The following is an 18,849-nucleotide window of genomic DNA, read 5'->3' on the forward strand; positions in this document are numbered from 1 at the left end:
GTTAGCAAAACATGACTTCTCTACATAAACAGCAAATTCTTAAAGAATCAGTTTTAATGTCCTTGTGGCTGTCAGAGGACCACAGTGTGGATTCATTGCTCTGCATAAAGAAGCTACACCAAGGTACACAAACTCCAAACACTTCGTAAGAAATTATGAGATGGAAGCAAAACCAACTAGATCACCAGTGAAAAGGGAAGTGACAACCACAGAATTGTAGATGGCAAAATAAGCAAGACAGCAAAAGGTTTCTATGGACCACGCAAGATATACTGGCTACTAAAGACCCCAAATTATATCAAGATTTCTTTTCCAAAGTATAAGCCAGTTTTCCTCTTGATGCATTAAGTAGTAGGATGATTCAGTAAACCAGTTTTTCCTGCAATTAGCATATGCTATTCTGCTCAGTCTGGTCACCTACACATATCATCTAAGTGTGGCTACGCAGATGGGAAGCTCCACCAACTGCTTAATCAGCAGCCTAAGGGCCTCTAACAAGAAATTCTGTACAACATTTGATAATTATTCTAAGTTTTAATAGGGCAAGGTGTTTATCTAAAAGCATTTAATGTGTGACTAAAAGTTATGCCTTCAATTTTGAATTAATACATTAAAATACTATTTTTGTCAAGTAAAGAGATCAAACTTGGGCCTAAAAAGATTAACAGATAAACATTAATAATAAAGACATGCTAATACATAAAAATAGCTGCTACAGGGCTAAACCAGCTTGTTCTTATTTGCCAACTTCCTCTTTACTACTGTTTTGTTAGTAAGTTAGTGCACATTGCTACCAACCTCAATACCACTTTGTCTCGCTAGTTTTACAGCTGTGTTGTAGTAGCCACAGCGTAGAAGATGTTCCACCATCATACGATCCATGCGTTTCTTCTTCCACATGTTTGCAGCAGCTGGCTGGTCACTACTATGTTCTTTCAGATGTTCAATCCTACGTTTGCAGAGTTTTGCACTTTCATCTTCAGCCTGGATTGATTCAACTGCCTAAAAAGTAAAAGTTAACAGGAACAAGTAAGAGCTATACATTTTCAATTTCCTTTTAAAGCAAAATACTGCAAGAATTGTTTGTAAGCATTCTTTACATATTATACACTTACTCCCAAGAGCGCTTCTTTCATTTAGAAAGACATTTCCTACGGCAGTGCGTAGTACGTTTCAGCGTGGCTGGTCCAGTTCTGAGATATTCTTGCATATAAATAAGTTTTTACATAACATTCAAACATTATGAGTATATGCATTTTTCTGCTTAATGTGCAGTTAGTCCAAAAATGGCAACGTATCAACTACAGCAGCAACTGCTGTAATAGTCTGCAAAGAGCTTCATGAAGGCTTGCAGTTGTCTGGTCCAAACAGTTGAAAATAATGAATTTCTACCACTAACCTAGGCATGGCTTCCTCAAGCAGCTGTCCTACTGAATTAGTTCTACTGAGGAGCGATGCAGAGTAAACCCACATTACTTCTAATACACTGGAGCCATTTTAATCAGTCAGAAAATTATATAAACATTTGGCCTCTTGGCACCTTTAATTTGAGGATCTTAGAGGAATTTTTTTAAAAAAAAATTATCAGCTTTGTTAAACTGGTATTATTTATACTTACCTCTGCTACTCTGGAAACATGGATCTACTATTAGGAGCCTTACTTAGGAAAATAAATTTGTCCAGAGGAAGCAGAATGACTTTTTTTTTTTAAGCCAACATACTGGCACGCCAAGTGCAAAACACACCCCCCAAAATATCTCCACAATGTTGGGGTTTTTTTTCCAGCTAAAAACCAAAACACTCAGGTCATACTTATTTTCCTTCAATCTTAAAGTTGTTTGGCTGACTAGTTATGTGGCAAATTTTAACTAGGCAATTTTATTACAGACATATCATAATTCAAAGCTAGCTGACAGTATACAGAACGTGACAGTTGTGGGTCATGCCAGGCTACAGAACACAAGAAAGCTTGCAGTACTTTTATATGCTTACTAAGGCAAAAGCAAACCAGCAGATGATGGAGGCTTAGTACCTTTCCCATCTGTGATGTATCACTAGTGATGCAATTCCAGGTTGGGTTGCCTTACTTGTGACTTTAAACTCACTGGCTTGTGTTTGAATAACTGCACAGCTATGGCAACAGGAATGTCCATGCAGGTTTGCCAGCCAAGCACAGACCAAGTAGTGGTGGGTGGCTTTGGCAGCCCGCTTTGCGCTCCATGCTGGCACGGGTGGCTACCTTCCCAGTACTCAAGCTACTCAGCCTACAGTATCATCCTCGGATAACAGCTCCAGCTCTGGAAGCACAGGTTGGTTCTAATTGCTTTTACCACATATGCTCATTTACAGACTTCTGGAAGGATCAATATTTGAAAACCAAAGTGAAATAAATGAAAACTTGTGCAAGAAAAGCCTACCAAGCGTTTGCCCCAATTAAGCCTGGCTCTGATCTGGCCCTTGATACAAGATTCAAGTATCTGAAACCCTAATCACTATACAACATAGTCTTTTACTGAAATTCATGTAAACATCTATAGCCTGAGTTATTTTTATTACTGAAGTCCAAGTTACTTCTATTACTGAATTTAGCTTTGTTTTGTAACATATGGTTTGGAGATCAGTATTTTGTTTAAGTTATAAACTGAGTCTTTTCCTATTCAGCAAGCAAACACTAACTGGAGCCAAAACTCATTTGTTAGGTGTCTGCAGTATTATCAGATGTGAAGGCAACCTCAAGAATTATTCTGAATACAACTAGGAGAATTCAAGGCAGCCAGGCACAAAGGTTGAGGCCCTTCTCATATCAAAGGGCTCTCCTTACATGGTTTTGTGTCTGGACTTAGACAGCTCTTGCTGTTTCTTTGATTCTTCCAGGGCATTCAGAAAGGCTACAGATCCTTTCCAAAACCCTCTGAAGCAAGTCTATCTGGACTCACCCTGCTGGACATTAATAGAACTTGAAGGAACAAGCATATTAAACAGGACACAAAAGGGAAAACACAAAGGCCTAGGTTTCCCCAGGATCATTCTAAGAACCCAAGAAACCTGCTGTGTTGCAAAGCTCTTTTTTAAGAGTGAGTAAGATGTTAAACAAAGGAACCATCCAATTCTATCATGGCCATCTCAGCAGTTCATCAGATCCTTGTCTAAACACAGGAGGAAACAGAGATCCCTCATGGGTCCAAAGGCCCTAAAGAAAACAATCATTTTGCTAGGGGCAGAGATTACTGAGAAGACAGCTGCAGTTGAGGGTTTGGAGCAGAAACAAGACCTTTGTATTTCAGAAGACTTTTACTGTTAAACAGATTTTTTTGCCTTTTGTTCTTTCTGAGCAGCTATAAGATTCCCCACAGTCTTTCAGGCAGTCAAAAACAAATGAGCAATTACACTAAAATGGAGCCTTGCACCCAAAACATTCAGCAATGCCTTCAGACACACCCCCGCAGTCAGCAAAGATTTAACAAGTAAATAACTTACTCCTCCACATCATTACTACACACCTACAAGCAAAATCTAACACCTCTTTCAGAAATAGCAGTAATTTCTTTCTGTAAGTAACAGAAGTGAAAAACACCCATATTCTTTAAGACCTCTAAGTCTCACAAACCAAAGATGAAAACAGCAATTAGATTTATGAAGTCTTTTGCAGATCAGCTTTTCAACACCTAGCTAACCTGTTCAAGCAGAAAACCCCAAAATCAACATACATGACAGCATTATTTACATGTTACGAACCTCCAAGGTATTTTGACGCTTCACTTAATATAGTCTCAAGATTTATATCTGTTGGTTATTTCATTTAAGTTTTAATGAAATGACTCTGCTACCGTTTGTTTTGTCTATTTCTTTTTGGAGAAGCACTGCTCTAAAGCCAGGAGACAGAGCTATTTTAATTTTTCTGCAGCATTTGTTTCAAGTAAGTGTTCTGGTGAGTCTCAGAATGAGTAATATTCCCATCCAAAACAAGGATTGCTTATGCTCTATGTTTTTAACTCATTCTTCTTAGAAAGATGTGGTAAAGGCATGAAAATTTGGCTGTATTTCATACAAGCATTCAAGCTTAACAGCGAGAAGCAGGTTATCCTGCTAAACTTTGTTTAAAATGCTTTTAGTAATACTCCCTAGGGACCTCCAACCTGCAATTTTAGTGTTTATAAAAAAACATTCAAGTAACAATCCAGGACAACTCGCACTTTCTTCTGCAAAGAAGCCTCAACATTGCACACAACTACCCCCACTGGGGTTTCAACATTTTTCAGACTCATCTTCTACCTGTTTTCCCCTCCTCAAATGATCAATTAATGCAATCGCACAAACCTGTCCACTGGAGAAGCAGGAATTGATAGAAATCAATCAAGTCATGCTTCATAAGCACAGTGGAGCAAGATACAGTAAGTTTTGGTGTTTTGCTGTGCATTCTAAGGCCTTTGTCTACAGTGCCAGTAATACCTGTATCTTGAAAGAAAATTCAAGCAATCAGCATTGCAGAAAACTACTTCTGTTAATTTTTGCAAAGACAAAGCAATCACAAGGTAAACCAGCACTTACCTTTCGTTTCAGAACACTGAGTTTTTCAACTACTCCATCCAGGAGGCTAACAACTGAATCCACAGCAGGACAGCTGCTCAGTGTCTTCTCCAGCTCTGCCACAACCATTGTAACGTGGCTAGTCTCTCGATCAATGTTTTTCTGTGCAGCTCGAAACCGTTTGTTCAGTGTTTCATATGGCACCTGAATGAAAAATATCAAGTCATTAGAATTTCTGTATTAAAAAAAGTCAGGTCTTCTAGAGTTTAAAGAGACTGATGATTTTATCTGATGCAGTCAGAAGAACACCTAGGTTCCAGGATACTAGAGGTCATTAATTGAACTTGAGTTCTTGTATCAAAGCCCTTATTTAAGCCCCCTCAGCAAGAAACTAACACTTCAAAGATTATGAAAAAAAAAAAAAAAACAACCAGCGACAGGAAAGAAAACCTGGCAGATTCTGCTCCGATACCTATTTCACCTACCCTGCTTTGACTGTAGCAAGCACTGATGGAAACAGTTCAGGGAGAACAGAAAGCAAAGACAAATGTGTATCTAAAAAAGGAAAGCTACAAGTTAACTACAACTAAGCAATCACCCTTCAGAACACAGCTTTTTAGAGTTTACATTTCTTTCTTTCAGGAGTTCATAAAAGAAGAGAAAGTTACCTTTGTGAAAGCATGTATAATGCATATTAGCTACTGCAAAAATACATAGTACACCAATGGTTATTCAGGAAATCTAATAGGTCTCCTACCTACTTCTGCCCATGAAGGACTACTTTTTAACATTAACTCCAGTAGGACTACAATGAATGCTAAGAGAAACTCCATGTAAGTTTTCTTTTGGTGAAAAAAGCCTACACTGTAAGACTAAGTTTGTTAAATTCCTTTAAGACTCCATTCCTTGGCTTAAAGACCAACCAATGTTGGGGGTCTCCTGTCCTACATCTTTATACAACAGCCATATCAAAACTGCTACTGATGGCCACTAAGAACACATATATGGGAGTAGCCTACAGCCTGGTCAAATTTTAGGGTACTGAATGATTTGGGAAAGTTTACAGCAAATGTTAAGCTGCTCCCATCATGGTACTTCCACTATAGTGATAACATAAGCAATTTAGACAGGAAGTTGTATTACTTCACAGAAAGAGGAATTTTAGAACTAAAAACATTCCAGTGTCATAGACTTAATTCATCCATATCTTTTATCTTGAAAAAGTCCATGAGAAGTTCTTTCAGGTAGTTATGATAATCTTGATTGCTTTTCCATTAATCAAAGGCGTAATTTAGCTAGCAATCAGATTACACATATTAAAGGTAAAACAGGAAACACAAATCAGTGTTCTGTTTGGTACATATCACATATATGTTTGATTACAAATCTTTCAAGTATATCACTTTTAATCAATTATATCAAGATTGCCTCCATCATCTTCCTTCTAATCATTTGCATGCAAGAAAGTATCCCCAGGGTGCACTCTATTAGGAGAGACATTACTATATAACCATTGCAATTCACAGTTAGAAATGCACTGAGAAACAGTTTAGGTTCAGAATAAGCAGGATGAGCCAAAGTACTTGCTTTCCAAGACTTTATATGACCTACAATAAGTTGTTCTTATTTGTAGTAGAAGTATAACACGAGGATACTCCTGATAAGATACAAAAGGGCTCCTCTTCCTCTCAGAAAGACTGAAATGAACTATTTCATGCTTTTTGGCATCTCAAACTAAGACCTAAACAAATGACAGAACAAGCCTTTACCACAGGAAGTACCAAGCTAAAAGAATTACTTTCTTTATACATCATCCCCCAAAATCTCAGCACCGCACCCCTCCAAAACTCAAGCCACATAAAACATCACAATGGATAGGCTTCAACACCTACTTAATTGTCTATATAACCATCTTCTATTCCATCTTTAGCTCTTATCTTATTTCCCTTCTGCATTTCCACAAAAAAGATAAAAGGTTTTAAGGCCCCAGAGAGAGAATGCATGTTTTGGGGAGCCATTATTTTGACATCTCAAGCTTTTGAGCATGGAAGCTTGTTTCCAAGACTTGATGCCAGACAGCATTAAGTCAATTTCTTCCCTTTTTCCCCCTGCATTTTTCTTACTATTCATTGAAAAACATGTTTCCTTCAGTTACTTGCATCTACTGAATTTAATTTCTGCAAGTACTTTGCTAATCAGCTTTCCCCACCACACTGAAAAGCTACATCAACCAAGACTTTCAGAAGCTACTATTGATTTGAGGTACTACAAAAAGTGTTTTTGTTCAGTTTTGAGCAGTCAGTTGAACTGGACACACAGATCCAGTCAGTTTGGAAAAAATCTTAGCTTTAATCTCCCTTTTCCCTAATTTCTTATCTGCAGACAATAGCAGTAACACTTCCCGTTTCCCATGCTGTCTCTTTAGTGTGCAAATTTCTGGCACAGCCTGCGTTCATACAACATCTAGAACAATTGGATTTTCAATTTCAGCTGGCATCATTATATATCATTTATATTGCATCTAGGTGCAATGGGTTTTTGAATCTTGTTTTATCTGGTTTTTTTTTTTTTTCCCCCTCCCCCAAAAAAGATCTAAATATCCTGTGTGGAAGAGGCTAGGAGCTGAACTGTTTTACTATATGCTCTGAAAGTAAATACAAATAAATATATTGCTAAACATAGTTTTAGTGTACCATAACAAGGGAAATGGCTTTAAAGGTACAATGAGATTATTTGCACAACTGAAACTGACAGTAAATACTCTTTACCAGAGTTTTTCATAATTTGCATAGGCACTTGTTTCTTACTATACAGCCAGCAGTTTTTACAGAATATTTGTTAAGTTGTATCCAGGTACAGCTTTTGCACTTATTTTACAGGACTAGATTCTACAAACAACAAAATTTAGAAATTGCAACCCTATACTCCTTACCAAGACACCATCTTATCTAGACTCTGCATCTTGATCTGCTGGTTCTTTTGTTACTCCTACAGTTCCTACGCTCCAAAAGAGCATACTGGTTTGCTTTACCACAGAACTCCTCAAAAATTACATGCACTGCACCAATATGTTTATATTTTTCTCCAATAACAGAAGTAAATGGAAGGAGAACGTAACAAAATGCTCTGGAACACAGAACTCTAAAAATTCTTAATTATGGTTCACTTTAATTTTCAGGTACCATAGTTATAAAACAGTGAACACCAAACTTTTTGGACTAAGAGACAGCTGCAACATTTACATATCATTAGCTGCCACAAGCCTATTAGAGACTTCCAATTTTTACTGCCAGTACCATTCTGTGCCCAAGCCTGGATTACACTGTTATTCTTTAAGGACAAGAGTGGCCTACAGAACTCAGTCTAGGCAAGTTTTATGTTAATGGGAAAAAAAAAATTATAACCAGCTACTAAACATTGAAAAAATTTGAAATAAAGCAGCAAGAACCAAACAGAATGTATTCTGTACAAGCACAATACCAACTTGTCCTACTCATTAGAGCTTGAAAAACCACACCTCAGCTGGCTCATACCATGAGCCTAGATGAGGACAGAAAGGAGAGATGTAAAATATTAGTGTGTAGCACATTTAAATCCAGTGTCACTAAACAGATTCTGCTTCTTTTGTTCATCAGCTTCCACAGCTGCAGCCACATTCAACTTAAGCATGTACTAAACCAGGTCAAACTTAGACCCAATGAAAAGGAATTTGACTTAAGTTAGAACAGGCTATACAAGGGGCAAAATTAAGGGTAAACCAAGTTTTTCCAGGATCAAAATTTTGCTACTGTGATGTGAGGGAAAGTCTGCTTGGCTGGAGGCTTCTGCGACTGTAGCGTATGACTGTTTCAAGGTGCAAAGTGCTGACAGAGAGGCAGAGACAACTGAATAACCTGATCCGTGTATTTTCTTAATTTCAGGAATTACTTCACTCTGGTTTTAGAAAGCCAGAAAACTCTGGTGCGCTGTCCCAGAACACGCTCCAACAATCTCTGGCTGTGGAGACAAGACTTAGGAGAGGATCCTTCTGGGTCTAAAAGTTTGAACTGCTGGAAGAGGAGGAAGGACTGCCATGAGAACTATACCTTGGCTGAGCTGTTCAGTGGAGTGGAGGGAGTAGAAAACAGCAGAGCTAAGGATGTCGGAGGCAGTTTTTAAACTTATACTTAGGAATTCAACTGTGATGTTAACTATCTGGCCGTCAGCCCAAACACAGTCCTCTTCCAGCCCGTGAATGCGAATAAGGTACCAAGGCAAGACTGATTAGTTCTACAATCATGAAATGTCTAGAACTGTTCAAATTGTGCAACTGAAGGTAATATTTCTTTTAATAAGGCACATCAAATTTAACTTGAAATACCCTTAAATATAGTGAATTTAATAATAATACTAAATATATTTCCATCAAAATAATTTTTTCAATAAGCCATTAATTTACTAAGTGGTATCACTATTTTTCTGAATACATATTAAAACTAGAAAAAACAGCAAGTATTAAATGCTTGCATGTATTGTATTGTGATGGTTAGCAAACCATATATACTTCCCAAGTGTTTATTATTAGTCTAAAAAAATATTTAAAGAAATATAAATAATATCAAGTTAAACTAGTCAATCCTCTACACAGCATCTACAATGCATATCTACTTTTGTTTTTACATTCATTATCATTGAATAAGATACTTAATTTTCCTTTTCTTCTTAAGGTTTTCTAAATGTATCTATGTGCACACACTTAGTACTCCATCCATAAATCAAATGTATTGAAACAGACTGCCAATAAGTACTCTCACCTCAGTCCATGCTTTTCTCTACAGGCTAAGAGAAAATGGGCTTTAAAAAACCATGCCATGAGATCATACCGTCTAGAGCCTTCAACAATATAGAAAGGAAGAGCAAAATGCAAATCATTTTCGCCTTATAGAAGTTCATTAATTATAGTGATCAAAGCTTAAAAAGCTCCACTATCTCAGTGGTATTTATGTTCGTGGCAGTCAGACAACCAGGCTGGACTTCTTACGCTGGTTTTAGCACCTTGAATTCCACTAAGCAGCTTAATGGCATCTCGAGAATGCGGCAATGTTTTAGCCTCGACGCACACTCACAGCTTCCATGACAGACACAGTCACTCGGTCACTCATTAAGCACATGAGGTTTCCAAAGTGAAGACATACACTGTTGAAGGGCTCTCTGCTTGGGAGAAAGTACGAGAGAGAGATATATAACATAAGAAACATGAATCGTGGCAAGATCTTCTTTGCAGAGGTGTTGTATTCCTCCAGACACGATGGAGGAAAAGCATTCTGAGTCACAGCTAGAAATCCAGCACTTGTTACCATCATAGCCAACACATACATCCACTTTATTTAACTAGAGTTCAAACTAATAAGCAATTCTAATTACCGTGGCTTTATAGACAGATGAGCAGCATAAGGAAGATGAAGAAAAGCATCTCCAGAATTGAGTTTGTGACCTAGCAACAAAGGACAACACAAAGCCTCAGTTCTAAACGCTGCCTTTGTCTTTACTGGTAAGGTCTTCTCCTAAGCCTTCCGGATAGCGTATGAGCAACTGAGTCTGGGGAGAGAGGTACTATTCCCACAAGAAGTCTAAAGCAAGGTGAAAAATATACAGGTACATGGGACCAAAAGGGAGAGAGCTCACCGATGACACTGTAAAGCTGCCAGCATCTCTGAAATGTCATGATGAACAAGGAAAGTCCTCAATGACTGAAAAGGGCAAGTTTCTTGCCTCTGTTCCAAAGAGAAGCTGGAGGATCATGGAAACTACAGTCTGGTCTGCCTCATCTCAGTTCTTGGGAAAGTTATGGGGGGGAACCCAGATGGAAGTCATTTCCAAGCTCATAAAGTTGACTGGGAATAGCCAGCCTAGACTTGCCATAAGCAAACAACACTGTTTGCTTTCAGTGATGAAATGGCTACCTCTGAATGAGAGGAGTGCACTGGCAGTCTTTCATGCTAAGTTTAGCGAGGTTTTTGACATGGTCTCCCACGGTATCCTTGCAGCCAAACTGGGGAGACATGGACTGAATGGCTGGGATACAACACGGGTTAGGGACTGACTGGGCAGCCAGCCTCAAAGAATACTAGTCAGTGGGTCAACAGCTACCTGGTGCCCAATTGCAAGTACCGCCTGAGTCCAGAGGAATGTTATCAGCTCCCAACATACGCACATGTCGTCTTCAACTATCTGCACTATGAACAGAACACACAATCAGAAAGCTCACAAAGGACAACAAATTGGTGGAGCGCTTGATAATGCTGGGTGGTAGATCTGCCATTCAGAAGAAATGACAAGCTGGAGAAACATACCAAGAACTTTATGAAATGCAGTCAAGGCAAAAACAAGAGCCCTGCACCTGGCACAAAACTACCCCACCCATTAGCACAGGGCTGTGGAATAACTGGCTAGGACCACTTCTGCAGAAAAAGATGTAGAGGTTCTGATGGACAGCAGGTTGGACATGAATCAGCAACAGATTCTTGTGGCAATGAAAGTTCACCACACACCAGGCTGCCTTAACAAGATTAAAGGCAGTGGGTTGAGAGGAGCAATTGTTCTTTATGCTCAGCACTCATGCAGACTCATCTGGAACATCGACTCTGATTTTCAGGTCCCTTGCCCCCACATCCCCACCAAAGAAGAGATGTTGACAAACTGGAAAAAGAGTCCAGAAAGCGACCAACGCAACATTAGCTGGTTGGAGCATACAAAATCCAAAGAGCGGCTGAGAGGGGCAGGCTTGTTTCACTTGCAGAAGGGAAGGCTACAGGGAGTTGGGAGCAGCACTATCTGATAGAAGCCTTCCACTACCTAAAGGTGAAGGTCATAGATAAGAGCTAGCCAGACTCTTCTCAGAGTTACAGAACAAAAGGAAGGAGGCAGAGTTGACAACTGGCAGCAAAGAAAACTCCAGCTGGGCGTAAGGGAAAAAAAATATTTTAACCAAGAGAGCTGGTAAGCACTGAAACAGCAGTCCAGAAAGGTGGTGGAATCTCCACCCTTGGAAACTTTCAGAACTAGGCAGGACCCTGAGCAACTCAAATCAGCTTTGAAGTTAGTCCAGATTCAAGCAGAAGCCTGAACTACACTGTCTGCTGAGGTCCTTTCCTACCTTAATTTTATGAATTCATCTCGAGACTGGATCATAGATCCCCATTGCTAATTTAAACACCATATTCATCTCCATATGAAGATATGAATGGCCATACCAGGTAAGACCAAAAGTTCCTCCTCTGTCCCTATCCCTCCTCTGACAACATCCAGAAAGGGGACAGCACTTGAAGAAAAGGCAAGAACATGAAGTTACTAATCCCAAGTACTCTCTCTGGGCTTCTTGAGCCAGAGGTGGGAGTTTTATAGTAGAAACACCACAGGGTGTTGCTCATCCATGGACTCTGCTAGTTGTTGTTGACCTGTAGAATTTTAGCACTGCAACATCCTGTGGTGAGACATTTTACAGCCTCACGCATTGTGTGAAGAAATACTCCTTGGTTTTGTCTTGTCAACTGCTAGCCTAATTTGAAACCCTTTTGTTCTTGTTTTGGAAGAAAAAAAAGGGAACATTCGCTCTCTTCTATGCCTCTCACTTCTCTTGAGATTGAAGAGGCTCTTTCTAAACCATTCTTTGAAGACAGTCTTTCCTTATCTCTAATCATTCTTGCCCTTCTGTAGACATTTTCCAGTACTACTACATCCTTTTTCAGGATGAGGTAAGGGAGAAAATAAGAGCAACTCATACTACTTAAGAGAAGAAGAAACCATGGATTTTCATTGCCACATAATGAGGCTCTCCATTCTTCCCTTTCCCAAGACTTCTGTCCCAAGTTTGTCAACATTAACCTGATCATTCCCAGGAAACACTCACTATAACCCAAGATCCCACTGAGCAACGACAATCATTTCTGACTCAGTTATTGTGTATATAAGATTAGGATTGTTTTTCTTTCCACCTTACCTAAAAACTGTATCACACTACACTTGTCTATATTACATTTCATCTACTATTTTAATAGCCATTCAGTCTCCCATTATTCTTCTCTAATGCTTCATACTTGGGTTGTATCTGTAATACCTCAACTATCTTACTATGGTCAAGGAAACCGGATCATCTCAGCGCTCACTCTCTCTTCCAGGCTGTTCAAACAGCTGAATATCAGCAGTACTGGCAGAGACATCAGCAGAACCCTAACACTAACGTCTTCCATTACAGAGGTCGGCTACTAAAACTTGATGTTTGTTTCTTATCTTGCCCAGTTACCTACCCAGATAAGAACTTCTGTCTTCTTTCTTTCAAGAGTTCCTGGTAAGGGATATTTCCAAAAAGCACTCAGTAATATGAATAAGCTATCAACTAAATCCACCACCACCCTTTTTTTTTTTTTTTTTTTAAACATAGAAGTCCAATATCTTTGCATGGCATGACTTTCCTTTTTAAAAGTCACCTTAACTGATGTGCATTATTCCATATTTGATTAGTCAGGACAGTACTTCTGCATCAATAAGCCATTGGCTGGAAGGGGGGGGGGGGGGGTGGCGGGGAATCAATTACATGTATTAAGAATCCCACTAAAAATTTACTTAAGAAAGTAGAAGCACTGAAACAAAGTCTTCTACTTTGTCTTTCTTCCACAGCTATCAAAAAAACCCTCAAACTACTTCAGGAAAAACATGTTTATCAGCATTTATCAGAGAATTTCCAGAGGATGAAAGGGAGAACTGGACACAGGAGAAAGGCATTTTCCCTAAGCCAAATAAGCTTATTTATAAAAAGTGTTACATCCTGCATTTCTATTCCTTTAGAGGTACAGGATGTTAGGCCAAACTGTAATGGCTACTGTGTGAAACTTCAAATACCAACCTGATGCTGCCCACAAGTTTTCCTAACTGGTACAGAGTAATACTGAAAGATTGAATTGTACATGTTTCTTTCATAATTAAAGTTTTGTGAAAAATGTAAGCCTTTATCCTTCCACAAGTCTTTCGCCTTACACTAAACCTTTAGCACACCAGTTCTCAAACTGATCTGGTCACATCCTACAACACAGGCTAGATTCCTTCTTAACTTACGCAGATTCAAACCTAGAGACTTCCAAATAAAAATGGAAACTAAACCCCAAACAATCTCTTTCAGACCACAACATCAATCAAAAAGAGTTTCTACCCCACAGTGACTGCACATAGGAAACTAGTTCAGATGTACCAGAAAGAAACAGAAAGTAAAAACCAGTTTGTATAGCTATCATTTGGTTGTTGGAAATTATAGAGCAAGAGTGATACTTCAAAAAAGTCATCACAATTGAAGAAAGAATTATTTGGTGGTGAAAGTAAGACCATTAATCATTCCCCAGCCTCCTGCTAACAGCAATTTTCAAAGGTTTATTTTCTAAAAACTGATTTTCACAGGAGACAGTACAGACAACAGAAACAAGCATCTTTTACAGAATTACAAACCTATGTAAAGAACATCGGATTTCCTCCTGTATTTGGGAGAGAGAAGTTAATCAGGTCTAACTTGACAGCAGTGCCAACTCATATGCAGGGAAGTTTTAACTATATATCCTGACTTTACTGATGTCTGTGTGAATCATCCTTTAACATTACAGTCTCACAGCTGAAAGCAACTCCTTGCCACATAAAGCGTAGAATTTTTTAAACACAAATACCTCCATTGTGTATCTTTTCAAATGAACTCAATCATGGGCAGGAAGGAATTTGAAATGGATTTTTTAAGTGTCTTTTCAGGTATATGAAGTCAGATAACTAGTGGGAAGGAAAAAAAAGTTTCAAGAAAAATAAAATAAAAGTCCTACCAGATTAGATGGGGGGAACCATTACAGAACTATGCTGTCCTTTCAAGGGTCAGAAAAATGATGTGCTTCCTCTCCTCAATTGCGTTAGCTTATAACACCTGAAAAGCACCAGAGATTTGTATGAATCTACAGGTCTCCCAGATAATTCAGTTGAAGACTGAGGTATAAATAAGATTTTTCAAATGCCATATATTGTACCCTTGTATGAAATCATAGAATCACAGAATGCTTTGGGTGGGAAGGGACCTTTAGAGGTTATATAGCCCAACCCCCCTGCAGTGAGCAGGGACATCAAGCCTAGCCACAGATAGGTAGGGAAAAGAAAGTGAGAAGTGGAGTGATGAAACTGTCTTTCAAGAAAACAGAAGCAAAGACAACTTAACTCTACTCTAGGCAAGAGGAAAGAGGAAGTATGGGAATATGGAAGAAAAATTAAGCATCTCCTAAATAGTTTTAATAAACAGTGTCAAGAGAGAAGGTAAACCCAACAAGAAACACCTTTGAGCATTAAGCTGTTTCCTTGAGACTAAATTAGATCACCACGCTCACCTTCAACAAAACAGAAAAGTAGAGTACTTCTATTATACATGATGCCATTTGAAAAATCAGGCAGGGTACAATATACTATTGCAAATTTTACCTCAAACCAGTAACAATTAAGCCTTTCCATACAGAATTACTGAAATTCTGTATCTTTATACACTTCTAACTCTTGGATTATTTCAGAACTGAGTCAGCATCATTACTTGTCACTGAACTAATTAAAAATGTAAATTATATCACCACTTATTCACAGAATGAATTCTTCTGATATGTAGCTCTTATCAATCCCTTGAAACAATAATATTTTTACCTTGTTCTAGGCAAAATCAGAAAAGGAAAAGAAAGTTAAAAGAAAGAAGCAGTAATATTTCAGAAATGAAAGGCTTAGAATAATGGCTAGATTTAGGTTTAATTAGGTACAAGCATTAATGTAAACTCTTGAAGAGATACAGATCAAAACAGACAAAGTAATTTCATAAGCCTAAATGCAGTTGCAAATCATTTTGATTTTAAAAAAAATAGTTCTTTTTAAAACAGTTTCAATGTTTTTGAACTATAAAGCCTAGTGGTTTTCCTTAGTTAAAAACATGTCAGTTTTACAACTCAGGAAGACAGTACTGAATATTCTAGAGCAGCTGTGTCTAGAAAGAAAATATCATTATAATATTCAAAGCTGCTACTTCAATACAGGAGAGAATCAGCAGCGAAAATGCTTGGACTATCCATCTGCAACACACGTACTTACTCAACAGAATCAATTATAATCCTTCAAAATACTACCCTTTTAGACAAACTGCTACTAACTTATTACCGAATACCTTACGAACTTTTGAACAAGGCTTCCAACAACAAAATTGAGTGCTTTACAAAGCCATTTTACAGTTATATAAAGCTGTCTTGCATCCTTATGTAAGCAAATTGACAGCCATTTTAGAGTCCTGTCTAGAGCCACACTAGGGACACCAGGGACCACGCATTTTCACTACACGTGTTCATAGCTGCCATCTTGGACTCATGCCTCAAAAGAAATCTCTTTTCTTTTCTCCTTTTAGTAGAAATATTTGAGTACTAACAAAAACCCAGGCATTCCTCCCTGTCCGAAGAAATAGTCGAGTTGCTAAGCTAAAGTCACAGGGCAGGTTTGTGTCCTGAGCAAGTTCCCTCATTTGTTTTCACCCTTCTTTCTTCTCCAAATATTTGTTCATTTTAATCACTGTATCACCTCTTTAAATGAAGGAGGTCATCGTCCTCCTGTGTGTTTGCACAGTCCAGACACCATGGTACTGGCTGGAGCCTTTAGGCTAGAGATCCCATTTCCAGTCAGACTGCTCCCAAAATAACCTATTCCAGCTGAAGTGACAGCATTTCTCCTAAGAGAAATTAATTAAGGATTATTGATTCAGCAGTCCTTTATCAGAATATATGAATGACTAAAGTTCTACTCAATATATTATCTGTTTTACTTTAGTTCTCAGTAGTTTACAACTCAAGGTAATCCACAGAACACTCAAAAAAAGCTGAGGTGAATCAAAAGCAGGTTGTGAAGCAGTTGAATTACTGGCTATCATAATAAAGATAACCTAACAAAAACTTGCTTCATTTAAATAAGCAATAATGTATTGTAAGTAATCAAGCAATACAGCATATTTCACATTCTGGGTTAGCAAATACTTCCTCTATAGCATATCTTCAGGCTGGAAGCTATGGGAGGCCAAGTGTACAGCGAAGGCAGTTTCTTCAAGGACTGATGGATTTTGCCAGGGTGCCCTTACAGCACATAGCCTGCCAAAACAGTACCTTCCTAAATCTACGGGCCCAAAAGGTGCACTAATGTGCGGATTAATATAGGAACCACTGAAGTGAAAGACCATGGGAAGAGGTTTAGAGAGGTAAGAAAAACTGACACTGGGTGGTCCGTAACATCCAGTAAGAGCTCCACTCCTATGACCCTACGTTGTGAAGCATTTTGCTCCTATTACGATATCTAGCAAATTTTCAAGCTCATCTTTACTCCTGTTTCCCAGCTCTTGAAAAACATTCACTATGCAAAGAATCAAATATTTCACAGATACTCTTGCTTTACGTCAACATTTAAAGACTCCATTATGTTAGTTACCATACAAACATATTATTTCTATACCAGAAAACATACACAAACCAAACTCACAAGATCACAGGGCACTGTCCTGTGAAAACACCACAAATCAAGTATGCTGCAAGTGTGAATTGCAACATCAGATAAGTATTCACTCTGAAGATACTAACAGGAGGTCTTCTGTAAAACGTTTTGAGAGTATTTTTCTTGAAGTATTTTCCTACAGGCACAATGGAGTACTGATAATCAAGCAACACCTCTAGCCCATGGCCACACTGTTACTTACTGCCTTTTACTGTGTTTTCTCCCTTCATTAATCCCTTTAAAATGTGTTTTATAGGGAGTGGGCAGGGACAGAAAAGAGACCAATCTCCACAGGAGCCAACTCCTACTTTAGCTGCTTTCCAATATCAAACTTCAGAAGTCCCACAGTACCAGATTTTTCTTAAAACCCAGGGGCAGGCAGAGCCCGGAGCAGAAGAACAGCAGCAGTACAGAAGATGTCACGCTTGTTTGCTGACATGCACGCGTGATGTGTTGAAACAGGAAGTGCATTATTCAGCAACACACGGATGCTCGGTATGGACATTCAACGCACACTCGGTGAGTCAGAGCACCCAGTTTGAAGACTGATTTAGGGTAAGATACGAGCGTTCACACCAAGTTAGTACAGAGCTGACTTTTACCAATATCAATGTTTCACTTATTGTGTCAACCTTCTACTTGAGAAGCATTTCACAAGTCAGGTAATGATCTAGAAGTGCCATACATTTTTTTTTGTACACTTATGTACTGAAAGTGCATTAGATTTTGCAAATTCTGTTACTTCTGTCCTCAAGTTCTGCCTGAACCACTTTCACTGAACAACTTTTGCTGCTGTACGTTCAAAGTTTTGACAAAAGTACACTGTGGCGCATAGTATCAAAGTACAAAGCTATGTTCAAGACCAACTTATAGTGAAGCTTATAAACAGGGGAAAAAATAAAGTAGTGCAACCAATCATGGGAAAAATTATTCTTGCACCTTTTTTGCTTCAGTGGGAACAGAGTTGACCTGGACTATTTGACATCGTCATTAGTGACCTACATGATGGGTCAGGGTGCACCTCCAAAGTCTGCAGAGGACACAAAACTGGGAGGAGTTGTTAATATGCCAGACAGCTGTGTTGCCATTCATAGGGACCTCAACAGGCTGGAGAAATGGGCAAAGAACCACCTCATGAAATTCAAAGGGAAATGCCAAGTCCTACATTTGGGAAGGAACGACCACATGTACCAGCACACGATGGAGACCAGCACCTTGGAAAGCAGCTTTGCTGGATAGAACCTGGGGGTCCTGGTGGACAAGTTGCCCATGAGACAGCAGTGTGCCCTTGCAGCAAGGAACGCCAACATCATAGAATCATAGAATGCTTTGGGTTGGAAGGGACCTTGAGAGATCATCGAGCCCAACCCCCCTTCAGGGATTAGGATTGAACCTGTGCACTTGGCGTTATTAGCACCATGTTCTAACCAACTGAGCTAACCCGGCTGGTCATCCTGGGCTGTGTTACGAAAAACATCGCCAGTGGGTCACGGAAGGTGATCCTTCCCCTCTACTCAGCATGTTAGACCCATCCGAAGTGCTGTGTCCAGTTCTGGGCCTCCAGTACGAGAGAAACACAGACATACTGGAGCGAGTACGGCAGAAGGCCACAGAGAGTACTAACAGATTGGAGCATCTAACATACGAAGAGAGGCTGAGAAAGCTGGGATTGTTTAACCTTGAGAAGAAAAGGCTCGGGGAAGTCTTATCAATGTGGATAAATACCTGATGGGGGGGGTGGGCAGTAAAGAAGATGGAGCCAGACTG

General features: G+C 39.0%; 1 protein-coding gene across 6 annotated transcripts in view; it reads right to left on the bottom strand.

The window, feature by feature from the left end:
- Positions 1-18,849, bottom strand: part of MAEA (macrophage erythroblast attacher, E3 ubiquitin ligase) — a 56,257-nt gene that overhangs the window by 33,782 nt on the left and 3,626 nt on the right. For 5 of the 6 annotated variants that reach the window (XM_075708840.1, XM_075708842.1, XM_075708839.1 and 2 more), the window contains exons 2-3: positions 4,549-4,731; positions 799-1,002 (exon numbers count right to left, since the gene is read on the bottom strand). In XM_075708840.1, the coding sequence (XP_075564955.1) occupies positions 799-1,002; positions 4,549-4,656 (312 nt within the window). In that variant the 5' untranslated portion in view covers positions 4,657-4,731. The remainder of the gene's footprint in view (positions 1-798; positions 1,003-4,548; positions 4,732-18,849) is intronic. The other variant, XM_075708843.1, reaches the window with a different exon arrangement.

Source organism: Pelecanus crispus, chromosome 4 (assembly GCF_030463565.1).
Source record: "Pelecanus crispus isolate bPelCri1 chromosome 4, bPelCri1.pri, whole genome shotgun sequence".
Taxonomy (NCBI): domain Eukaryota; kingdom Metazoa; phylum Chordata; class Aves; order Pelecaniformes; family Pelecanidae; genus Pelecanus; species Pelecanus crispus.